The sequence below is a fragment of the Myxine glutinosa genome, unplaced genomic scaffold, assembly GCF_964187855.1.
Source record: "Myxine glutinosa unplaced genomic scaffold, kmMyxGlut1.1 SCAFFOLD_2151, whole genome shotgun sequence".
Classification (NCBI taxonomy): Eukaryota; Metazoa; Chordata; class Myxini; order Myxiniformes; family Myxinidae; genus Myxine; species Myxine glutinosa.
This window is the reverse complement of record NW_027618246.1, coordinates 43,592-70,150: the sequence shown is the minus strand read 5'-3', so window position 1 is coordinate 70,150 and position 26,559 is coordinate 43,592. Positions and strand designations below refer to the sequence as shown.

Genomic DNA, 26,559 nt, shown 5'->3' with positions numbered 1-26,559 from the left:
CCTCAACATTGACGGTTTCCCAGTACCCGCCTCCCCTCACATCCGGAATCTTGGCATCATCTTTGATCAAACCCTCTCCTTCGACAAATACACTAAACAAATCACAAAGACAGCCCTCTTTCACCTGAAAAACATCGCCCGTCTCCGTCCATCCCTCTCCTCCACGGCTGCAGAAACCCTCATCCACGCCTGCATCACCTCCCGTCTGGACTACTGCAACAGCCTCCTCTATGGTTCACCCTCAATAATCATCAATAAACTCCAATACATTCAGAACTCCGCTGCCCGTCTACTCACCCATTCCCGGACCCGTGACCACATCACCCCCGTCCTTTACAAGCTTCACTGGCTCCCCATCCCCCAGAGAATCCAGTACAAAATCCTCCTCTTGACCTACAAAGCCTTCCATAACCTGGCCCCATCCTACCTGACTGACCTCCTCTCCAGACACACTCCCACCCGCAACCTCCGCTCTGCTGGCGCCAACCTCCTGTCCCCCCCCATCCAGACCAAATTCAGATCCTGGGGGGACAGGGCCTTCTCCATCGCTGCTCCCACCCTCTGGAACTCACTACCTCACACCATCAGAGACTCCTCCTCACTCACCACATTCAAAACATCACTCAAGACCCACCTGTTCAACACTGCATTTAACATTTAACCCACAGCATTTAACCCCTGACTATCTCTTCTCCTTCTCCTTCCTTTTGCTTTGATTATTTACCTATTTATTTTTGTCTTTTTGCACTTGTTTTTTGTACTCTGTCAAATCGTCGTTGGGCTTCTTGAAAAGCGCTATATAAAATAAATGTATTATTATTATTATTAGTGTTTTGAGTGCTGATTCGGTTTTTTCAGCTTTACTGGTTCATTAGTGCGAGGGTATGCTGAAAAGTAATACCTTGTACTTTTTGTGGTTAACACATTTGTGCCAATGTTCAAGTAGCTTTGTGATGCTGTCACAAAAGAACTGTGCTTCACAGTGGCCTTGCCATGATCTTTGGGGAAGAGATGTCACATCCCCAATGGACAGCCTGAAGCACCGGATGCCAGGATCAGAATCCAATGGGAGATGGAGGTGAGAGTCACCTGGAGGCACGCAAGTGGACGGAGTGAAGAGGCTCGTTGGATAGCAGAAGAATGGGCCACTGCGAAGCACACACAAATCCGATGCCGATGGGTTATTGAGATGGCGTTTCATGGTTGGCTCATCTCCAGCGGACAGTCTGAAGCCCCGGGCATTGGGAACAGGACCCTGGAAAGTGAGGAAGACTGCACGGTTGAAGAAGAGAAGCCCAAAGGGACGTAAAGCAAAAGCCATTGTGAGGGACGCAGGACACCACATTCATTGGATCCGGAGTGGCACCAATCAGCTGTGTAGGAATAATGAAAATTGAGATTACGTCATGCAAGGGGCAATCTTGGAGCATGCCATGCATGAGAAGGATCTGGGGGTGGTAATAGATACGGGAGGTAAGCAGACAGCACAGTGCCCGGCAGCTAGAGGTAAAGCAAGCAGGGTTTCAGGTTGTAATCATAGAGGAATACATTCTAAATCAAAGGAGGTGGTTTTAAAACGGTGTAGGAATTTAATGAGGCCCCATCTGGAATATTGTGTGCAGTTTTGATCACTGCATCTGAGAAAGGACATAGCTGCAATAGAGAGGGTTCAGCGTAGCGACTAAATTTATCCTGGCACTAGCTAGATGATTACATATATGAGGAACAGCTGAAGGAGATGGGACTTCAGACATTAAAAAGGAGGTGATCTGTTGGAGATTTTTAAAGATAATGAAGGCTATCGACAAAATAAATGTATCATTTCTTTATTTGATTTTAGTAAATTGGACAGTGCCAGATCCAGGGGTCACATCTGAGAGTTAAGACAGTTGTAAGGCAACAGACTTTCACTAACCAGAGAATAGTTAATTTGTGGAATGATCTCCCAGGAGAAAAGTTTGAGTTGGATCGGTACCTAGAAACATTGGAGATAGGATTTCATGGATAATGGCGGGCATTATGATAAAAGTGAGGTTTGGTGGACAATAATTTGTTCACTTTTCCTTTAAATAGCTGGAGAACGCAACAGTAATATCTGCCAAGTGGAATTTCATTTTTAAGTGGTGAGGCCGCTTCAATATTTGGCTATGTCTGTCCGTCCATCAAAAATGAAGAAGAATCTGCCTAACCCACCGTGTTGAATTCTAAAGGGCAATTCCAAACGTTTCTAAAGGGTTTCGTTCGTTTCTAGGCTTTAATTTTCAACTACAGTATGAAACCTCTATCGCTGAAGGAACAATTCTTTCAAAGCTGTACTTTTGATCTCTCGAATGCAGTAAAACCTACGCTATGCCATGAATGACCACTTTGTCCTCGTCATTTCACCAGTGATTTGCTTCCAGTGACAATCTCCAACAAGAGAAAAACCGTTTTTCATTCTAACTGAGCTGTCTGTCTCAGGTCTGTCTGTCTCGGGATGCTGTCTCAGGCTAAAGTGTGCACCAGAACCGAATGAATATTTAAAGCTCTTTCCTCGAGACGACCTTGACAAGAGGATGAGGTCTCATTGCAGACTGCCTTTGTTTTTATTTCTTTTCCTTCTTCTGGCCCGAGTCTTCTGGCTCCTTCTGCCCTCTGCCCCTCACCATCTGAATGCTTGTGTTTTTCCAGTGAACCCCTCTCCTTTTAAACCTCCAATATCCCGACGTGTAGGTCACCTTCCATCTTTTGTTCTTTTATTTTTGTTTTTGTTCTTTCACTGCCGCCCTCAATCAGTACATTACCTCTGTTGCCTCCACGGTTTTATGGCTGTAGTAAACGTATCTCGATGGTATCTTCCATCCTTACCCATGATCTTCTCTTCCTATCTTAAACCTCCATATACCCACCCATCTAAGTAGCGGCTAACACCCTTTGTGCTTCATGCTGTAAATGGCCACACACACCCTTTAACCCGTAGTTTACTATAATTCTGTTTCGTTTCTTCTTGCTGCGCCCCCACTTTCATAATTTATTCACTTGTTGGTTATTTTGTCCAGGTGTCTCTAACCCACTCTCCCCCCCACCCCCCAAACTGTCACCCTTCGCCCCTCGAGATAGACATGGGGTGTGGTGGCATGGCATGGGCATGGCATGTCACCCTTCCCCCCCTCCACCCTCCACTTTTGTAAATCATTCACTTGTTGGCTATTTTGTGTCCTCACTAGCCTGGTGTTGGCTTAGCGGTTAGGGTGCCGGCTTGGGATCCTAGGATCCTAGGTTCGAATCCTGGTCGATTGTTGAATTAACGCCGGGGGGTTGACTCAGCCTGTCATCCTTCCGAGGTCAAGTACCAATTCACTGGTAATTCCCTGTGTGTCGCAAGAGGCGATTAACAGTGTTGGAGGCAGGAAAAGGGCATCCGGCCATAAAACATTGCTTAAAAAAGGGGACCATGGTGCCCCAAAAAGGCCCACCCCTGCTCTGCAGGGAAAAATGGCCTCGAAAGGTGGTTCTTCTTTATTTTCCCACTGTCAACAAAACCTTGTTGAGGCTCGGCCTCGTGTTCCATATCAAAACACTGCCCAGTTTGCACCTGGCTTTGGAGGCCATCTTTGCTATGTGGTCCACCCAGGAAAGGTCATGGCTGATGGTGAGTTCTACAAGTTCTAGAGACTGAACCTCTTCCAGTGGCTTACCAAGGAACTATATAGGTAGGTTTGTTTAAGGATCTTTCCAGAGTGAAAGTGTGAGACGGTGAGATTTTCCAGGATTGAGACATGGTCCATTTATCATATCAGCAGAGAGTGAAGCAGCTGCTGTCTGCCTTTTCGTGGGATATAATACTGTATGGCACAATCATATTCTTCTCCTTTCCTTCACGGCCACAATTATTCCCACATTCTTATGGAGTTGGTTGGGGGAGTTCTTGGCCCAAGTCTTTCACAAACCAGCTGGCCAGGACTGAAGTTTGACTAATAGGGCAGGAATTTGTAATTAGTTAATGATGATAGTGATAGCTCGCCCACTCTTCAAGGACACTGTGGGATATTTAACGTCCACCAACTAATGCTGGTAGATGGGGCACCCAGTTTAATGTCCATCCGAGAGATGGCATGATGACAGACGGCATAATGGCAGTTGCCTGTGTGGATGACATCCTGCCCGTGTAGATGACAGTTTATAGCTTGGTCGGGATTCAAACACAAGCTAGACAGCTTCGAGTTGAGTGGTCTAGAGGTATGCACATTCTGCCAGCCCTGTATGACACAATGTGTTCATGTTAAGCTTATTATAAATACAAAAAATTGGTCTCATTTTAATATTTTTATCCTTGATTTTCTGTTGAGTACTGTGATATTTTGTATCAAATCATGCTCTGTAAAACATTTGAAAAAAGCTTCCAAATTGTGTAAAAAAAAACAAAAAAAACAAAAAAACTAATGCTATAAAAGCTCCATTCGCTTGCAAAGTTCACAAGAGTTTCTCAAAAAAAAAAAACTGGTTTCTCAAAAGCCAGAGTGAAACCGGAGGAAATTGTGGTGGTTTTGAACGCTGGATCCACGACCACTAATGATAACCAGGTTTTTGTGGTTACTCTTGTAAAAAAAAAAATTTCTCATATTCTTCACGAGCTAAAAATATTCAATCTTGCTTTAAACAACAAAAATAGAGGGTGGGAGGGAAGGAAGAATGAAATATGCTCTGCTTTGTGTTTGGCCTTTTGTGTTGCCCATTTGCTGCATTGAACCAAGCTGGTTGTGAATGTTGTGATTATATTGGCAGGCTTGAGGACATCGCTGATGGCTGCACTGTTTGCCTTGCTGCTGGGTTCTGGGTTGCGCTGTATCCCAAGTGCACCACCGGGAGCTCAGACATGGTGTGTGATATGCACTCACGTGTCTGTTATCATACTTGCCCTGTATCTGAATCTTTTTTTGAATCTCTCTTCTAGATTATGCAGCTGCACCATTATTATTATCCCCATGCTTTTTGAAAAAAAACAGGATGATATTGTTTTCAGGAAAAAACAGGAAAAAAACCAGGATGACTATCTCCTCAAACGGTTGTGCAGAAATTCACCAAACTTGGTAGTTATGATCAGCACATGGCACAAAGGTGCTGCCCTCTGGGGTGAGGTAAAAATTTCAAATATCAAAAATGCAGTTACGGCACATTTTAAAATATTTTTCAATGAAACTTTTTATATGCAATCAACATTGGGAGACACATGAAATGCAGTGTTCTCCATAAGTATTGCAACAGTGAAGTCGAATTTATTATTACTCATGAGATACCCGTGCGTAGCATGGCTGGGAGGCCAGAAGCAAACAGGCAATGCAGATACGGCGAATGCTAAAGCATGAAACCAATAAATTCCACATTCCTGTAGCACCTTCAGTCGCACGTCAGACATGGACAGCAAGTTCGTGAAGGACTTCCATGAAAAACGTATCCGTTCGCAAACAAACGGGTACGTTCACGTATAGAAACATCGATCGTGGGTCCGTGGCGAATCTGCATATGGCGATCCGCGAAGTTCACGTTTAGAAAGTAGAAATCATCACGGCATGTCGTCATTTACTTGAACTCGATATCTCTTTTTTTCATTCCAGACAACAAAACTCCAATCATAAATTAATCACAAAATAAACTTTTAGCAACATTGTTAATGTTTCCTTCTTGTAAAAACTACCAAGTCAACAGTTAAAAGGATTTTGAGCCGATAGGTGTTACGGCCTTGGCAAGATCGATGGAGACAGCGATCTGTTAGCTTATACACCGCCCAAATAGCTATGTGGAATTCTCTTATGTCGAGATTAAACCCATGTCGTTTGAACTTTGGCCGAGGTCATTATTTACTTTTAATGATGTTTATATACGAATCAAAAAAGATAATTGGTTTTGGGTCGTCCTTTCTGCATATCTCGTGGGATTGTGAGTTGGAGAGACGACCGTGATGGCGGGGAGGGGGTTGGCATTCTCTCAAGCAGGGATTCAACCCATGTCCTTATAAAAGGTCTTCGTCCGAGGTCACCGAGTCCGATCGGTGCAGCCGTTTGTGCGGTACCCGGGAAAATAACGTTATGCGGGAGTCCAAACCTGGAAATGCTGGAGGCCAAAGCTGAAATTGCAAAAACAATATAGCCTATTTTACTCCAGGAGATCCCAGGATTACCCACCCAAAATATCGTTGCGATCGGTTCAGCCATTTTTGCGGTACCTACGGACGGACGGACGGACGGATGGACGGACATTTGGTGAATTATAGTAAGATTGCTATATACTCAAGAAATTTGGATTTGAGATCAAAAGATGAATAGGATGCAAGAGTACAGGTCAGCTTTTATTTCTTGGTATTTATATTTACCCTCGCCAGAGGAGAGGGTATTGCATCTGAGTCCGTTTGTCTGTTTGTTTGTCCGCACAGAATAAATATGATTTTCTCTGCAACCGTTGGTCCGATTGACAGGAAATTTTCACCAGAGGTGCACCTCCACCTGTATAACTTTTTAATGATAATGTTACGTGTGTGGTGGTCGATGATGAATCTCATAGGAAAGTTAGGAAAGAATAAGTTTTAGTATGCTCCGAGTCGCGAAGAAGAAGAACCCACCTCGATGTATCTAATTAGTGTCGAATGTCCGGGTAAGTGTTTAGGTGTCTCCACACGGAGGAGTGGAGTTGTGCTAATTAATTATAGGGTGAATGAATGAATGAATGAAAAATGAATGATTGTTTTAAGGCCATTTTTTCCCGCTAGAGTGGGGGTTAGCCTTGCGGGCCCCATGCCAATCATGGTTCCCTGTTTGAGGCAATGTTTTTATGCCCGGATGCCCTTCCTGACGCCAACCCTTGGTCACGCTCTTACGATGCGCAGGGATACGGTGTACCTATTCTAAATCGGGGTACACACCGTGATCATTCATCCCAGCAAGCTGGTACTCAATTTGCCGACCTTGGAAGGATGACAGGCTGAGTCAACCCCCCTGGCGTTAATTCAGCGATTGACTGGGATTCGATCCTAGGATCCCAAGCCGGCACCCTAACCGCTAAGCCAACACCAGGCTACAAGCCATAGGGTCTGCAAGGTTAAATTCCCCTGTCCGTGATTGCCTTCCTGTGGTTTTTCCTTAATGTTCTTTTTACATTCGGCCAGCCAGGAAATCAAAGGCTCAATAACTACAACGATCGCACTGTAAACTCATTCGCTCACAACGCTGCCAGGTCTGACAAACCCGGCACATTTGCCGATCGGCACGCAAGCCCCGCCTCACGGTGAACGACCTCATTCGAACATTCCCGAAGGGACATTGGACTCAGCCCCCAACGACTCGTAACGTGGAGGCCACGCCCCGGTCTTCATGATTGAGTAGCGCTCGGTGATTGGACAGAGTGTGTCATCACCGTGGAACATTTGAGAGTGAAGGGGAAAAGATGCGGTCGCACCATTTTGCTCTCTTGATCCTGACATTTGCTGAAGACAGTCACATTTTTATCTTTCTCTTCTGGTCCTGGCTTCGCGTGAGGGACGGTTGCTTCGCTCGCTCTTTCCCTTTGTCTTGGTCGTGCTGGCAAACGGCTGCGTCTCGGGTCGTGTCCGTTCTTGAAACTTTGGAAATTGGAGGGAGGAGGAAGAGGAAGAAATCTTGCCCTTGCCAACTCTCTTGCCTCGGTCACCCGAGCAAACGGTCGCTTTTTGGCCTCGTGTGCGCCTGCGGAGACGTTCCGTAGCTCTTGGCGCGTCGGTCGGAAGGAGACGTGAGCGGGAGAGGACCGGCCACGCGCAATCCCTTCACGTCCGCGGCATGACAGAGAGGAGCTTCTCGCCATCGTGTGCAACTTTCCCGCATGCGGCTGTGGGCCCCTTTGTGCTGCCGACTGCATTCGACGGCCTCGCTTGAAGAACAACGCCAAGTGTAGGCATTATAAACACCAATTTATTTTCTATTACTTTCGTTTTCCCCTTGTTTGTATACGAGTCTGAGTGGAGGGTCCCTCATTTAGGAATCTTAGTTTTTACCTCACCTTTCATTGTTGTTTGCATTTATTTTCATTAAATCATTATTTGTCGAATTTTACTTTTCTCGTATTGTGGATTTTGCTGTCCCGTCTTTGTGTTTGTGAGTTTGGAATAATCCCTGTGTGTGTTCCGATCAGATAAGGCCTCAAACCTTCCCGTGTGTGCAAAAAGATAATACCGCCAAGTTGGGTATACGTCTCGGAGTAAAGCTCGTTTTGCTCATTCGTCCTCTTGCTTGGTGTCTTAACCCTGGGGACACGACAATAATTATGATGTCATAGGTCACGTGGTATGGGCGCCATCTTGGAAAAACCAAAAAACTTTGCACCTCTATATCTCCGAAAGCGCTGAATAGAAAAAATTGAGACATGGCTCATTGTAAACAATTCTCCATGTGGAATAAAATATGTTAATTATGTCAGAGGTGCCTCCATTATGATGTCATAATTCGACAAGTACAAAAATTTATCTGATGAAGATGAAATTTCTTGAGCATCATCTTGGGGTAAATTGGTGGAGAACAAAAAATGATGACGTCATCGGTCACGTGGTTCGGCCACCATATTTGTTTTAACACAAATCCCTTGAAACCGCTGAAAACACGTCCTGGTGAGGGTCTGCGATCTCTGATTGCTCTTTCTAGTTATATATGTTTCACCATTGTAGAACGATAACACTTTTTATGTTAAGTCTCCCCATTTTAGGGAGGGCATAAGTATTGGAACGACTGACAGGTGTTTCCTTTTGCTCAGGTGTTTCTTGGTGTATTGATTGTTGTATCTGGAACTGTCACTCATCTTTATTGATGATCTAGTCTTGGTTTTAGCCTTTGCTTTTGCCTTGGGAATCAGTCGACATAAACCAACATGAAGACCAGAGAACTATCTATGAAAGAAAAGCAAGCAATTTGGAAGTTGAAAGAACAATAATTCAATCGGAAGCATTGCACAAAAGGTGGGCATCGCAAATACAAAAATTTGGAATATCTGGAAAAAAAAACAAAAAAAAAAAAACTGGTGCACTAAACAATAGACAATGGCTAATTTGGCCAATGGAAACAACAGTAGTTAATGACATAAAAATCATCAGAGCTGTGAAGAAAAACCCTAAAACAACTGTTGTGACATCACCAACAACCTCAAAAGTCCAGGGGTGAAAGTCCAACAATCTACCATTCGCAGAACACTTTGACAGCAGAATTACAAAGGTTACACCGCAAGATGCAAACCTCTCATCAGCATCAAAAATAGAAAGGTCAGATTAGCATTTGCCTAGAAGTAGAGAGTTGTGCCATTAGAGTTTTGGAACAAAGATTTATGGACAGATAAGACCAAGATGAATCTTTACCAAAGCGATGGAAAGAGGAAAGTGAAGAGCAAGGGAGGAACTGCATATGATCCAATGTATACTACTCATCTCTGAGGCATGGTGTAGGTAGTGTCTACTTCTGGAACTGTCACTCATCTTTATTGATGATCTAACTAATGAATGCAGCAGCAGAATGAATTCAGAAGTGTACAGAAACATTTTGGCTGTCTATGTAGAAGAAAATGCCTCCAAACTCATTGGGTTTGGAAAATGCCTCCAAACTCAAACGTCACTCACGATGACCAAAAACACACTGCCAACACAACCAAGGAGTTAATCAGGGGAAAAGTGTAAGATTTTAGACTGGCCAAGTCGATCTCCTGGTTTAAATCCAATAGAGCATGCATTTCACTTGCTGAAGAGGAGACGAAAGTCAGAAACCCCCCAAACAAACTGAAAATAGCTGCAGTAAAGGCTTGGCAAAACATCTCAAATGAATATACCGAGAGTTTAGTGATGTCAATGGGTCACATGCTCAATGCAGTTATTGCATGCAAGGAGTATGCAACAAAATACTAACTATGATACTCCTTTAATTTACTTTAATTTAATCTGTTTGAATACTTATGCTTACCTAAAATGTGGGGGCTGAACCTAAAAAGTTCTATTGTTCTACAATGGTAAAATGTACTCATATTTGTATATAAATACCAAGAAATAAAACGTGACCTTCAGAAGGAGGAGGGGGGAGGATGGGAGAATTGGAGAAAGATGGTTGGGGGGGGGGGGGGGTTGGGGAGAAGGGAGATTTGGAGGGGAGGTGCAAGGGGTAGATTTGGAGGGGAGGGGCAGGGGGGATTTGGAGGGGAGGGGGGGGGGGGTTTAGGAGGGGAGTGGTGAGGGGGGAGAATTGAAAGGGAGGAGTGAGGGTGGAGTTTCGGAGAGGAGGGGTGAGGAGGAAGTTTATAAAGTGGATGATTAATGAAAAACGAACATTTATTACAAACTGGGTTTATTATGATTTTCAAGTCAGAGATCCGTTTGAAAACGATAGAGGGGGGGTGGAATGCAGGTGAGTTTAGAGAATGTAGGGAGGAGGAACTGTAAGAGATTGAATTTTTTTGGAAGTGGAATGAATTGAAGAGGAAATTGAAAAAAGTCTTTTAAATAGGAAGAAAAACACCATGTTGTAATAAACCACTGAATAAAACTGCAGGGGAACGTTTAAACATATTTCAATAATATTTAAACAAAACAGTGAAAAAACAATCTGGGAAAAGTCCCTGAAGTGAGGACGTGGATTTGAGAAAGAAGGAGTATGGTTCAATGAGTATGGAGGAAATTAGAGTTGGAAAGGAGAGTATCAGCTGGATAGGTCAAAAAAAAAAAAAAAGGAGATAAAGGGGTGGGGCGAGACAACAAGCACGTGTCCGCGAAGAGAGAAGGAAGTAATAAAGTAATTTTTGTTTTGTTTTTGTATTTAAAAACGTTAGACAAAGGGTAAGATGATCGTGGGAGGTATGGGGGGGAGTAAAATCAAATAAACAAGCAATACAGCGCAGTAAAGAACTTAAATTTACAAAATGCTGACACGGGGGGGGGGGGGGGGGTGGGGGGGGGAGAGCCTAGACTACTAGAGGGACACAGGCCGCACACAAGGTACGACACAGAAAACGATTAATTCCACACAAGTGTGCACGAATTTCAAACCAAAACCTAACTAGAAACACACAGTAACACATACACAATAAAATAATCAGTGGAAATTGACAAAGACACTAATGGGGGAAAATGCTTAAACTTTGATGCCGTGGAGAGCTCGAAAGTACGCTTCCTCGCTCGAGGGACCGGAAGCGGAATCTGAATTTGATGTTTGATCTGAATTTGAATTTTGTGATGGCGTTCCATCAACCCCGCTCTCGCTATTATTATTATTATTATTATTATTATTATTATTATTATTATTATTATTTTGTTTACTGGTTTCCTGGTTCAGCTCAGTTTCATAGCTCATAGAGCGGATGCAGGACGCTAGACAAATGTATCCACGGAGTCTGGGGGAAGCGAGGCGATTTTCCTTCCTTATGACCATGTCTCTTTTCCGTCCGCATTCAGCAGCGCTAATGAGAAGGTATTTCCTCCTCATGGATGCCAGCCCATAGGGGTTTATCTATGTTTGTTTGTCCATGCTCTATTCTTTGCAAATTATGGACGTCAAGTGAGGAAGCAGCACCTACCATTTTCTTATTTTTTTATGATGGCAGCGGTAACAGAGTTTTTGGTGTATGACTCGACCGGGATTGATTTCGAACCGTTGACCTCAGGTACTCAAGAGCATCTGCTTTAACCATTACACAACCGAGTCTGGTTACAAATTAGTTCCCTTACAAGGAGCTTCAATGCAAGAGGAGGCCATTAAGCCCATCATGACTTTTTTTTTTTTTTTTTTTTTTTTTTTTTTGTATACAAGATCGAGGCTCGTGAAAGAGCGAACATTAATCACACAGAAAGACAAACAGACACACAAAACATATAACATAGGGAGCGGTAGACAAGATGGGGAGAGAGGGGGAAGGACACAAACACAACATTTGAGAGCAGGGACCGAGAGACATGGAGACATCGAGAGATCTGAGAGAGGGCGAGGGCTTTGGGGGGGGGGGGGGGGCGTGGGAAGGGGGCAGTGGGAGAGGTATAAAACATATGGACACTGCCAGGACTTCCAGGAAAGAAGTTGGAATTTCAAACAAGGTGGATCTGGGGTGAATTAGCGGGGGTAGAAAAGATCAAGGTTTTGGATGGGGGAAGATAAGAGATGGTGGTGAACAGCTGTTTTAAAGACCTGGAGGGAGGAGTGGGATTGAAGGGAGTGAGGGAGTTTGTTCCAGAGGCGGGAGAAAAGAGGAATGAAAGAGTGAAGGTGAGCGGAGAGCCGAGATTTCGGCAGTTTAACCATCAGAGGGTTGCTGGCAGATCTTGTGCGACCTGTAGGAATATTTGGGGGACAGAGCACAGAGAGAGCTGGGGGTGCAAGGCCGGAGAGGAGTCGGTAGAAGACAGAAAGACCACCTACCTGCCTGCGGTGAGTGAGTGAAAGGCCCTCAGAGATAGCTTCATCGCGGGAGATTCCAATAATTCTGAAAGCTTTGGTTTCAACAGCGTGAAGCCGAGCTAGGTGTGAGGCAGGAGCACCGGCCCATAGGGGAGAACAGTATTCCATTGAGCTGCGGATGAAAGCCTTGTATGTGGTGAGGAGCTCAGGTGTGCCGAGGAAGGACTTCGCACGACGGAGGATGCCCAGTCGGCGACTGGCTTTGGAGGCCAGCTTGGAAATGTGGTTTTCCCAAGAAAGATCATGGCAGATAGTGAGACCCAAAATCTTGAGCGACAGAACTTCTTGGAGAGGATTGTTGAGAAAGTAGATGGGAGGGTTGTCCAGTCGATCTTTTCGGAGAGACATAGTAAGAGTGTGAGATTTGTCAGGATTGAAAGACATGTTCCACTTGTTTGACCAGTCTGTGATTTTGTCCAGGTCTTCAGAGAGTGAGGAGGCAGCAGACTGCCGATCTGAGGGAAGAGGAATGGAGCGGCAGAGAGTGGAGTCATCAGCAAAGAGATAGAGAGGATTTTCGAGAGAGTCAGAGAGATCATTGATGAAGACCAGAAAAAGCACGGGGCCCAGAACACTGCCTTGGGGAACTCCAGCCTGAACAGGAAGAGGAGATGAGAGAAACCCATTCAGGGCCACACGTTGACGACGACTAGAGAGGAAGTCCGCCAGCCATGCGTGGAGATTTCCATGGATACCAAAGGAGGAGAGTTTGGTGAGCAGAGCGGGGTGCCAGACCGTGTCGAAGGCACGTGATATGTCGAGGGAGACAGCTCTAATTTCCTGTTTGGCATTGAGGACCTCCATCCATTGTTGAGACAGCAGAAGCAGCATGTCCAGAGTAGAGTGACCTGGTCTGAAACCAAATTGATGATCAGAGATCAAGCCATTGGAGAAGAGGAAAGATTTCATATCAGAAGCAATGATGGATTCCATGACTTTGCTGATAATTGGGAGAAGGCTGATTGGTCTGTAGTTGCTAGGATCTGTTTTTGCACCTTTTTTGTGCAAAGCGGTGATGTTGGCTGATTTCCAAGCAGATGGCAGTTGACCTTGAGCAAAAGAGAGGGTGAAGAGAACAGAGAGAGGGTGAGATAGAGCAGCAGAGCAGGATTTTAGGACCCGTGGGCTGATGCCGTCGGGTCCAGTTGCAGAATCAGAGTCGAGGGTTGACAGAAACTTTTCCACCTTGTCAGGAGGAAAGGACACGGAGTCCAGGAGCAGCAGGGTACGACTGGGTATGGTGGGTACAGAGAGGGATGGGTTTGGGACACAAGATTTAGAGGCAAACACAGAGTTGAGGCATTCAGCTTTTTCACGTGCGGAGTCAGCTGTGTAGCCGTTTGAGGTAAGGGAGGGGATGGAGGGGGAACAAACACCAGAAACGGATTTGACCAGACGCCACCAGGATTTGGAAGAGGGAGACAGATAAGAGAGTTCGGTCTTGAGAACGGAGAGATATTGTTTCCTGGCTCTCCTGAGGGTGGACACACACTTGTTTCGGGCTTTGTGAAAGGAAATGAGATTTCCTTCCGTTGGATTTGCTTTCCAGGAGACGAAGGCAAGTTGTTTCTGGGCAACAGCCTCACCACAAGATTCCGTGTACCATGGACGGGAGGAAGGGTATGACAACTGAAGACGAGATGGGATAAATCTGTGCATGAGAGAGAGCAATTTACTTTGGAAGAATTCCCAGGATGAGTTGATGTCAGAGGTGGTAGAGATGGGAGACCAGTCCAGATGATTGATGGCTGCTTGAAGACCGTGCCAGTTGGCCTGAGTGAAATGCCAGACTCGTCGACGCTGAGCAGGCTCCCTGAGGATGGTCAGAGAGATGTCCACTTTAACAAGGACATGATCAGATGATCCGATCGGAGCAGAAGAAGAGCAGCAGACATTTTCAGGGAAGTTAGTCATAACCAAGTCCAGAAGAGAAGATGTTCCGTTGACTGAGATCCGGGTCGGGAAATTGACAGATTGTGTCAGTCCCAGTGAGTCGCAGAAGTCCTTTGCTGAGGAGCCATGGCTGGTGAGAGAGGTACCCACACCCAGCCAACTGGCATGATGACAGTTGAAATCACCACATATGAGGAAGAGAGAGTTGGGATGAGTAGATAGAAGTTGGTCCATATCATCAGACAGCGAGATGTAGATGGAGTCATCACTGTTTGGTGGACGGTACAACACACATATGAACAAGAGGTGGGAGCGAAGGGGAAGCCGTAGCCAGAGGTATTCCTGGGGGTGAGGTGGAGAGAGTGCAGTGCAGGGCGAGTGAGGAAGAGAGTTTTTGATAAAGATAGCAACCCCGCCTCCAGGACGAGGCTCAGGTCTATCATACCGGAGGAGGGAGTAGCCCGGGAGAGATACTATGGAATCAGAGACATCATAAAGGAGGAAAGTTTCTGTTAAGCAGATCACGTCTGGTTTGACAGAAGCAACCTGTATGGAGAGATCAGTTAAGTTTGAACGAAGGCCCCGGATGTTTGACGTCCATACCGTTAATGAAGAGGAAGGGGGAGCATCAGATACAGAACAGGGGGGAGGAGGGGTAGGGTAAGATGTGGAAGAGGTGGAAGAGGTAGGGAGAGCTGTTGAAGGTGTGTCAGAGATTTCAGAATAGCTCGGAGAAAGGGAAGGATGGGGCGGACAAAAGGTTTGATGGTGATTGGGTGAGCCACAATGAGGTGTTATTTGAGGAGGGGGAAGAGCGAGGCAGAAGGTTGGGGGAGATGGAGGTGAGAGTTTGAAGGGGGAAGAAGCGGGGAGGACGCTTTGAGGAGAGGGAGTGAGAGGGGGGAAATTGAGAAGCAATGAGGGTGGGGAGATTTGAAGGGGAGGGGTGAGGGGGGAGTTTGGGAGGGAAGGGACAAGGGGAGGGATTTGAAAGGGATGGGATATGGGGGAGATTTGGAGGGGAGGGGTGAGGCAGGAGTCTAGGAGGGGAGGGGCGAGGGGGCGTCTTGGCGGGGAGGGGTGAGGGGGTAGTTTAGGAGGGAGGGGGCAAGGGGGGAGATTTGAAAGGGATGGGTGATGGGGAAGATTTGGAGGGGAGGGGTGATGGGGAAGATTTGGAGGGGAGGAGTTATGGGGAAGATTTGGAGGGGAGGGGTGAGATTGGATTTTTGAAAGTGTACGATTTATGGGAAACGAACATTTATTGCAAAATGAGTTTCTTGTGACCTTCGAGTTAAAAATACGTTTAAGGACGCTGGATGGAGGATGGAGTGCAGGAGAGTTTAGGGAATGTAGAAAAAAGGCACTATAGGAGATGGATATTTTTTTTGGGATGAATTGATTTGGTGAGCAAGTCGAAAGCAGCCTTTTAAAGAAGAAGAAGAAAAAGGTGTTATAAAATATGACGGAATACATAACTTGAGGGGAAAGTGTAAACATTGAAGGTTAATGAGTGAAAACTATCTGGGGAAATGGGGGAGAAACACGTGGTCGAAGAACGAACGAACGAATAAGAATGAATAAACGAATGAGAACAGAGAAGGAAATGTTTTTTTTTTTTGTTTTTTTTTTTTAGTTGAGATTTACACAAGGAAGTAGGCTATGGGTGAAAAGACTGGGAATACAGAGAACGAAAGTTATTGGATCACAAACGACGGACCACTGAGAGAAAAACAAAGCCTCAAGGTTGTACAGTGCACACTGTACAAGGCCTTGCTCGCGACACGGCAAACAGACGATCAATTTATGAAAGATAAACACCGAGAAACAACCAAAGTTGCACACAATAACTTCACACACCGAAAGATAAATACAGTTTCGACAAAATACAATTGTGAACAGACTTAACTTCGAAAAACGTGGAGACCGTGTGGAGCTTCGAAAATCCCTGCCGCCGTCTCCCGTCTCCCAACTGCACAATGATTGCCAACTATGGTTGTTTGTCCGTGCTCTATCCTTTTTAAATGCTGAGCTTCGAGCAAGGAAGCAGCACATTCAATTTTTAATGTGTTTTGGTATGACTCTGCCAGGGTTTGAACTACCGACCTCCCTGACTCACGAGTGGGCACTAACCATTACACCACTGAGTCTGGTTCCCTTCTTATTAGTCCCCTACCGGTGTACACCGGAGGGGACTATAGGTTTGCACGCCGTCCCTCCGTCTGTCAGTCCATCAGTCCGTCACGCAAACAACAGTTTTCCGGACTTTTTTTCAAAACCCTTAATGCTAATGATTTCAAACTTGGCACATGGTTTCCTCATGATAAGTTACAGATCAAGTTCGAACTTCACGACGTTTCGATCATTTTTGACAAAGTTATGGCACTTTGAACTTTGGGAATTCTGATAATTCTGATGATCCTTAACTCAGTGCCATTTTAAGTTTTAATTTCCTTTAAAAACCAATTTCTCTGCAATAATAGGACCGATTGAGATCAAATTTTCACCATAGGAGGGACTCGGTCTGTAGAATATTTTATTGGTAATTATGACGTCACAGGTCACGTGGTTCGGCCGCCATATTGTTTTTCGTGAAAACACAAAAAACCCTTTTTCTCTGCAACGGCCGAACAGATCGAGGCCACACTTTGCAAGCAGAATCGCATACCCATGACAAACAAAAAAAGTCAGCGAGCATGACGTCATGCATCACATGGTTTCAGAGTTATGACGTTTTTAAGCATAAACCTTTAAAACCGAGCCGCTCCCTCATTTTTGATCCAATCGAGGGGAAACTTCACAGATCTGTTCAGCATGTCAGTCTACTAAAATGTCCTTTTGGAATTTGCGATAGGGCACGTGGTTTGGCAGATATCGTTAATTAAACGAAAATATTTTTAAAATGGATATCTCTTGTTTATTCTGGAGTTCTCCTCAAGCCGCACCGCACGCCCTCAGCCTCGTCTCGCGAACGTCAACAGCGCGACACAGCGCGTGCTTTCGGGAGGGGCGGAGCCAAGCCGAGCAACATATATATACACATCGATCATTGATCGTGAACCGGAAAATATAATAAATTACTGATATTTAGCGACTCGAAAGGTTCTTTATCAACAACTTATTTTGTCGTGCTTCTGCTGACCTGTCTGCAAGGTGTATAAATCGAAGTCCCGAGTGCGAATCACAGGTGAGCCCGTCCTGAGGTAATTAGCGATTGGGAACGATTCAGAACCTGTGGATAAATAACCCTTGGTAATTTCCCCAACAGTTTTCCGGACGACAGACTGCCGGTAGGGGACATGTATTGCAGCGCAATACTCAGAATGCTTGTTTTACGTGAGGTTGCCTTATTTTTCCGTTATTGGTTGTGTTAGCTTAGAAATGCTGTTGGGTTTTGGGGCCAAAGACAGTTTTCAAAGTCGGCAAACCAGGCCGCTTGTTTCATTGTGGGGTAATATTCCCAACGTGACTCTGATCTACCAAGACCCGGTCATGTTCCAGGTTCTTTTTTTGTGGGAATATGACAGAGCTATTTTCAGTGGTATGAGCATGGACAAGCAACCATAGGTTACGGTGTGGTGTAGTGGCTAGAGCGGCCACTGTGACAATGGTAGGTCGGCGATTTGAACCCAACCCTGGCCTAGTCATACCTCAAAAAGTCGCACGCTTTTCTCCCTCAGCCCTTGTAAAAAAGAATGGCTATTTTGAATACATGTTAGTGAACATTAATACATTGGTTTTTTTCATTGTTCTTATCAAAATTCAGTTGAAGGACTTTTGCTTTCAATCGTGTGCAAAGTTGAGCTTTTATCTGATCCTACCCAAATGCTAGTTATGAAGAATCATCCGTATCTAATTACGTTTTGGGAAATGTGGCACCATCTGTGTTCATGGTTGTAGGTAATATTTAACACATTTTTATTTCATTTTTGCTTTTGTTTTTGTTTTGCTCAAGGCTCATACATAGCAGCCAGCTTCTCATCGCTATGGCAGGACCCAGCGCTATCGCTGCAGCCCCCTTCATCTCATCGACCTGGTTCCCACAGGTCAGAAGTGTTTCCATTTATTTACCTGACCCTCAAACATGCTGCTTATAATTATTGTATTATTATTGTATTTGACAGATTTGCGATTTATGTTCTTTGTTTTGATTGAGAGTTAAAATATAGCAATTCTGATGCATGCTTTCAAGTGTGATCTCTGCCTCTTTTTGTTGAATGTTTTCTTCTTTCTTTGTATTTACATGCTCAGTGTGAAATTCTTGCATTTTATTTCCTTTCTTCCATCGTTATTGATTTGTTGTAAATCTTCGCATTGCGTTTTGCTGGCTTGAAAATGCTGCCTCTCCTTGGCTGTTGATATGAGTATTTAAAACGGTGCTGAGATGGGGAATTTATCACGAGGTCGACTTTTATTTATTTATTCAACTAATAACAAATCTGTGGTATATAGATTACCATAAGGTTATTTGTTTATTACTTGCAAAATCGAAGATTCGCAAGTACAGTACAGTACAGTATATTGGTTTGTTTGCTATTCTGTGTATTTGTATGTCAATCACCCACAGGTCACAATTTTACACTGATATTCCTGAAACTTAACCACCTGATAGAGATAGATAGTCAATATCTGGAAGCATATTGCTTTTGAGGTCAAAGGTCAAGGTTACATAAGATCGTCAAATTTTTATCTGATTGACTTAGCATTTGAACAGAATTTCCATATTGGGTCACTGAATTAGTTCATCAATTAAAACCCATAAGCCTGTTGTTTTTGAGGTCCAAAGGTCAAGGTCACAGCTTTGTTTATTTTATTTGTTTGCTCTTGGTTAATTAATTTATGTATCCATTCATTTATTAGTCCCCTACCGGTGTACACCGGAGGGGACTATAGGTTTGCACGCCGTCCCTCCGTCTGTCAGTCCGTCAGTCCGTCACGCAAAGAACAGTTTTCCGGACGTTTTTTCTAAACTCTTAATGCTCTTGATTTCAAACTTGGCACATGGTTTCCTCATGATAAGTTACAGATCAAGTTCGAACTTCACGACGTTTCGATCATTTTTGACAAAGTTATGGCACTTTGAACTTTGGGAATTCTGATAATTCTGATGATCCTTAACTCAGTGCCATTTTAAGTTTTAATTACCTTTAAAAAAGATTTTCTCTGCAATAATTGGACCGATTGAGATCAAATTTTCACCGTAGGGGGGACTCGGTCTGTCGAAAAATTAAATGGTAATTATGATGTCACAGGTCACGTGTTTCGGCCGCCATATTGTTTTTCGTGAAAACATGAAAACCCCTTTTTCTCCAACGGCTGAACAGATCGAGGCCAAACTTTGCAGGCAAAATTGCATACCCATGACGAACAAAAAAGTCACCGAGCATGACGTCATGCGTCACATGGTTTCAGAGGTATGACGTTTTTAAGCATTAACCTTTAAAACCGAGCTCCTCCCTCATTTTTGATCCAATCGAGGGGAAACTTCACAGATCTGTTGAGCATGTCAGTCTACTAAAATGTCCTTTTGGAATTTGCGATAGGTCACGTGGTTTGGCAGATATCGTTAACTAAACGAAAATATTTTTAAAAAATGGATATCTCTTGAATCGCTAGTACCTCAGACCGTGAGTTGGGAATTAAATAATTCACACAGTGCAATACGTGCAGGCCGCTCCACGGAGCGACCTTGCGGGCTTATCAACGAGGCAAGGCGTGACACACATGTGTCTCAGCATACCTCAGATCAAGTTTGAAAACCAGCATCAACCGTGCATAAATTTGCATATTCGATCATTGTTGACAAAGTTATGGCACTTTGAACTTTGGTAGGGGACATGTATTGCAGCGCAATACTCAGAATGCTTGTTATTTATTCATTCATTCCTCCCCCTTATTTAGCTTTTGTTCTTCATTATTTACTAACAAAGGTACTCGGCTTTGCTGGGTAATGCAGGGTCCTTGCTCCGACCCCTTCCCATTCCTCATCTCACCCTCCTCCAACCCCACCCCTTCCCCTTCCTCCTCCTCCTTCCACCTACACTCTTTCCCCTCCCTCCACACCCTGGCCCCTCCCTCCAGACTCCCACACCACACTTCCCCCCTCCTCCTCCCACCCTCCCTCAGCACTCACTCCACCCTTCCCTCCCTCCTTCCTTCCTTCCTCCTACCCCACCACTGCAGATGTGACACCAAGTTTAACATCCCTGTGAGGGACTGGCCCACACATCTGATGAATCATCCTGCCTGGGAAACAGTTTATTAGTGACAATTTATCACCGGGGTGACAGTTTATTGCTGGTTCGGGATTCAAACCCAGGCTAGATGGCGTGGAGCGAGTGTGCATCCCTCGCGGCCATCTTGCTGTGGTGCTTGTCCCGTTGCCTTACAAATTCTAATCCTCCAAGAGGAGGACACAGAGGACACAGAGGAGAGAGAGGAGGACACACACAGACAGACACATACAGACACACCAATGGTAGGGAACAAAGACAGCAGGAGATCTGTGAAAGAGAGAGGGCTGGGGTGGGAATCACAGGATAAACAAGATGGACACTACACGGACTTTCAGGAAATAAAATAGGGAATTTTAAGTTGGTGGATTTGGGGTGGATTAACGGAGGTAGGATCATGGTTTTGGATGGGGGAGATGAGGGATGGTGGTGAACAGCTGTTTTCATGACCTTGAGGGAAGAGTGGGTTTGAAGAGAGGTGGGGGGAAAGAGTGAAGGTGAGCAGTGAATCTTGACTTTGGCAGTTTCACCAGAAGGGGGGGTTGCTGGCAGATCTTGTGCATTCTGCAGAAATATTCAGGGGACGGAGCAGGGGGAGTTAGGCCAGAGAGGAGTCAGTAGAATACAAAAAGACCACCAACATGCCTGCGGTGTGAGAGTGATAGGCCCTCAGAATCAGCTTCTTTGCGGGAGATATAATGATTCTGAAAGCTTTGGTTTCTACAGCGTGAAGCTGAGCTAGGTGTGAGGCCAATGCACCATCCCAGAGGGGAGCAGGTACAGGTACACCTCACATTTGGTGCAGGTACACCATCAAGCTGCGGATGAAAGCTTTGTTTGTGGTGAGAAGCTCAGTCGGGCCAAGGAAGGACTTTGCACGACAGAGGATACCCAGTCGGCGACTGGCTTGGGAGGCCAGCTTGGAAATGTGCTTTTCCCAGGAAAGATCATGGCAGATAGTGAGACCCAAAAGCTTGACTGACAGGACTTGTTGTTATCTTCCTTTTCCCTTTATAAGGGATGCCCTGCACCAAGCTTCTCCCCTGCCTTGACCACCATAATCCTCCACTCCATTCTGTCCTCGGCCAACTTTTTCCACTCTCCAACCACCCCCACCTTACTGAAATCCCTTTTCACACAATCATCCCATCTCAACTGTGGTCTACCTCTTTTCCTCCTACCTTCTTCCCTCAACCTATCTGCTCTCTTTGCCATTCTCTCTTCCCACATCCACACCAAATGTCCAGCCCTGAATTTCACCAATCTCCCCATCAAGCTCATCTGCACACCAATCTCTTCCCTCAGTTCATCCATTGTTCTATCCACCCTCTTCACTCCCACAATCCTCCTGATCCAGTTCTAGCAAATCTGCCGCCTCTGTTGTTGTCTCTGTCATTGCCACCATCTCCAGACTCTAAACGTAGGCCCACGTTACGCACCACATCAGATAAAGGATGGGGTCAGAGGGTGGAGTCGTCAGCAAAATATAAGAGGATTTACCAGGAAGTCTGAGAGATCATTGATGGAGACTAGAAAAAGCAGAGGGTCCAGAACCTTGGCTTGAGGAACTCCAGCCTTGACAGGAAGAGATGAGAGAATTCCATTGAGAGCCACATGTTGACCGACCAGAGAGGAAGTCCTTGAGCCATGAGTGGAGATTGCCATGCATACCATAAGAGAAGAGTTTGGTGATCGGTGCGGGGTGCCAGACCGTATCGAAGGCATGAGATATGTCAAGGGCGACAGCTCTGATCTCCTGTCTGACATTGAGACCTCCATCCATTGGAATTCTCCCTCTTGTTTTATTTCCTTCTTTGGGAGTTGCACATAGTTTCTCATTAGACCATCACAAGTTTGTCTCACATTCCTGGTTTAATAGCTTGCACATTCACTATTAACACCTTTATATTGGTGCTATTCCCACAAGTTGCGCTTTACTTGGTTTTCAAATGTATCGTGATGCTTAGTGCTGCGATCCGAGGGCAGTAGAGTTTGCAGTATATTATCAGCACATCTGTGCTGCATCGCAGGTTATGTAATGTAGAAGTTTTCAAATTCCGTTCTCGATAAATCCCAGGGCATTTTACACAATTTCATGTATATAAATTTATTTATATATAATTAATATATATATATATATATATATATATGTATATAAAACTTATTTTGGATTTCCTACCGGGTCGACTTCCATTTGTCTTGCAGGATGAACGTTCAATTGCGACTGCAATCGGCGCTCTGGCCAACTACCTGGGTGCTGCCAGCGCCTTCCTGATACAATCTATTCTTGCTCACTCGGTCGATGGACTGGCAACCCCTGGAGGGTTGAGGCTGCTTTCTCATGGACCAATAGAGGCCCATGTCTTATTGAAGAGGATGCAGATCATGCTTTATGTTGGTGCGTTTGATTAATATGACAGTTGTTTTCGCATTGTATGAGTATAATTATGTGTTTTATAAGTATAATTATACCAAGCTCTCATTAAAATGTATTTTCTAATTTCTGAAATTGAGGTTACTGTCACACTTCAAATGTAAGAATCCAATGATCCTTATGGTGGTTTCATCCCGAGTGATTTTCCTCCTTTATTAAATCACCCGTTGTTGCCTCCGAGATGAAATTTTAATTTCCAAGCTTAGATGTGAATGAAGTTCCTTGATAATTGTACATTTTTGCATCATTAATGGCATGAAACAATAATCTCATAATGTAATAATCGTATTGATTACAAAAATGTTCAAACTTCTCATATTCGTCGCCGGAGGCATTATGTTTTCAGGTTGTCCGTCCGGCTGTCCGTCCGTCCCTACGTGATAGGTTTTCGTTACTGCGATAACTTGAGAACGGCTAAAGGGATCTTAGTCACATTTGGTGCAGGTATGCATAATGAGGTAAAAGATGAACTGATTAGATTGTGGGGTCATGAGGTCAAAGGTCAGAGGTCATGTTAGGTGAACATACTGTTACCGCGATAACTTGTGAACCAGTGATGTGATTCTGACCAAATTTGGTACACTTATGTAGAATGATGTAAAGATGAACTGATTAGATTTTGGGGTCAAGAGATCAAAGGTCAAAGTCTGTAATAGGTCTATAACTTGACAACGGCTGGAGTGATCTAATTCAAACTTGGTACAGTTATGTATCATATTGTAAAGATTAAGTGATTAAATTTTGGGGTCAAAGGTCAAATCTGTAATAGGTCTATAACTTGAGAATGGCTGAAGTGATCTAATTCAAACTTAGTATAGGTATGTATAATAATGTAAAGATTAAGTGATTATATTTTGGGGTCAAAGGTCATCGGTCAAATCTGTAATAGGTCTATAACTTGTGAACAGCTGAAGGGATTTAAATTAAAACTTGGTACAGGTTTGTATAATGATGTAAACATGAACTGATTATATTTTGGGGTCAATAGGTCAAAGGTCAGGTTATGTCACGTAAAAATGTGCTAACTTGGGCACAGCTGACTGGATTTAAATCAAACTTTATACAAGTATTATAATTTATTAATGTAGGTGGAGGCATATCGGTCGACGTCGTCATGTCGAAGAGTGCCGTTCTAGTTATATTTGACTTGGAAGACCAACATCATGCCATTTTACATTGCAGTAAATTTCCAAGTGGCAACCAAATATGTAAACATTTGAATGTCATTCTATATGCCTTGTTCAGTGTGTGCGTGCATACTGAAAGATTATTACTACCGTTGAGGCTCTTGGAAATGATTCCGTTTTTGACGGATTTATTGAATGATTTCTATGTTGTGCCTTTGACAGAATTTGGAATGATTGCTATACTGTTCGTGCTTGTGGTGCTACTGATGCCTCGGCATCCCCTACTTTACCCCAGCACGTCGGCTGCAACCCGCCGCTTGCACTATACCGAGGCCATACCACGGCTACTTAGGTGGGGTCTCCTTGTTCTTTATATATTTTTATTATGGTCATTAGGGTTATGTGCTGCCTTTTATGCCTCCGTTGACAAAGTCGCCGGAGGCATTATGTTTTCAGGGTGTCCATCCGTCCGTCCATGATAGGTTTTCGTTACTGCGATAGCTTGAGAACGGCTGAAGGGATCTTAGTCAAACTTGGTGCAGGTATGTATAATGAGGTAAATATGAACTGATTAGATTTTGGAATCACGAGGTCCAAAGCCAAATGTCAGAGGTCATGTTAGGTAAAAATCCTATGACCGCGATAACTTGTGAACCAGTGATGGGATTTTGACCAAATTTGGTACACTTATATAGAATGATGTAAAGATGAACTATTTAGATTTTGGGGGCAAGAGGTAAAAGGCCAAAGTCTGTAATATGTCTATGATTTGAGAACGGCTGAAGTGATCCAATTTAAACTTGGTGCAGGTATGTATAATTAAAGATTAACTGATTCGATTTTGAGGTCCAAAGGTCAAAATCCAAAGGTCAGAGGTCATGTCAGGTAAAAATGTCATAACATGTGAACAGCTGAAGGGATTTAAATCAAACTTGGTACAAGTATTATAACGATGTAATGTGGGCGGAGGCATATCGGTCAATGTAGTGACATCGAAGAGTGTTGTTCTAGTTCATTTATTGTGGCTACAAGATGTTTTCTTTTGTTTCAAAAAGGATGCGGTTTTTTATTTATTTATTTTTTGTATACAAAGTTGAGGCTCGTGTAAGAGCTAACGCATAAAACGAATAAAAACATAAACAGAAAAAACACATAAAACATATAATAAAGGGAGCAGGTGTCAATAGGTGTAGAGAGAGAGAGGGAAGCGCAACAACAGTGGAGAACAGGGACATTGGGAGATCTGTGGAAGGGAGGGGGCTGGGGTGGGGTACCTGGAATAAACAATATGGGCACTACAGGGACTTTCAGGAAAGAAAACGGAATTTGAAAAAGGTGGATTTGGGGTGGATAATGGGGGTAAAAAAGATCACGGTTTTGGATGGGGGAAGATGAGAGATGGTGGTGAATAGCTGTTTTGAAGACCTGGAGGAAGGAGTGGGATTGAAGAAAGTGTGGAGTTTGTTCCAGAGGCAGGAAAAAAGAGAAATAAAAGAGTGAAGGTGAGCAGAGAGTCTTGCTTTTGGCGGTTTCACCAGAAGAGGGTTGCTAGCAGATCTTCTGCGTCCTGCAGGAAAATTTGGGGGACAGAGCACAGACGGGGGACAAAACTTGGTACAAGTATTATGTTGATGTAATAATGTGGGCGGAGAAATTTGGGGGACATAGCTCCTTTTCAGGAGCTAGGCTGGAGAGGAGTCGGTGGAAGAAAGAAAGACCACAACCTGCCTGTGGTAAGAGAGAGAAAGATCCTCAGAATCGGCCTCATTGCGGGAGATACCAATGATTCTGAAAACCTTAGTTTCTGCAGCGTGAAGCCGAGCTAGATGGGAGGAAAGAGCACCAGCCCAGAGAGGAGAGCAGTATTCCATTGAGTTGTGGATGAAAGCTTTGTATGTGGTGAGGAGCTCAGAAGTGCCAAGAAAGGACTTCACACAACGGAGGATGCCCAGTCAGTGACTGGCTTTGTAGGCCAGCTTGGAAATGTTTTTCCCAGGAAAGATCATGGCAGATCGTGAGACCCAAAAGCTTGAGTGACAGCACTTCTTCGAGAGGATTGTTGAGAAAGTAGATGGGAGGGTTTTCCAGACAGTCTTTACGGAGAGACAACGCGAGAGTGTGAGATTTGTCAGGATTGAAAGACATGTTGCACTTGTTTGACCAGTTTGTGATTTTGTCCATGTCTGCAAAGAGTGAAGGCTTGCCGATGTGAGGGATGAGATATGGAGCGATAGAGAGTAGAGTCATCAGCAAAGGGATAGAGAAGATTTTCCAGAGAGTCGGAGAGATCATTGATGAAGACCAGAAGAAGCACAGGAACAATGCCTTGAGGAACTCCATCCTGGACAGGAAGGGGAGATGAGACAGCAGCAGCAGCATGTCTAGAGTAGAGTGGTTTGGTCTGAATCAAAATTGATCCGAGATCAAGCCATTGGAGAAGAGGAAGGATT

At 44.4% G+C, this 26,559-nt stretch overlaps 1 protein-coding gene across 5 annotated transcripts in view; it reads left to right on the top strand.

Annotated features, from left to right (window-relative positions):
* The window catches only part of SLC49A4 (solute carrier family 49 member 4), a 63,515-nt gene that overhangs the window by 2,953 nt on the left and 34,003 nt on the right, over positions 1-26,559 (top strand). For all 5 annotated transcript variants that reach the window (XM_078769345.1, XM_068126394.2, XM_078769343.1 and 2 more), the window contains exons 2-5: positions 4,765-4,858; positions 18,271-18,361; positions 22,754-22,946; positions 24,332-24,461. In XM_078769345.1, the coding sequence (XP_078625471.1) occupies positions 4,765-4,858; positions 18,271-18,361; positions 22,754-22,946; positions 24,332-24,461 (508 nt within the window). The remainder of the gene's footprint in view (positions 1-4,764; positions 4,859-18,270; positions 18,362-22,753; positions 22,947-24,331; positions 24,462-26,559) is intronic.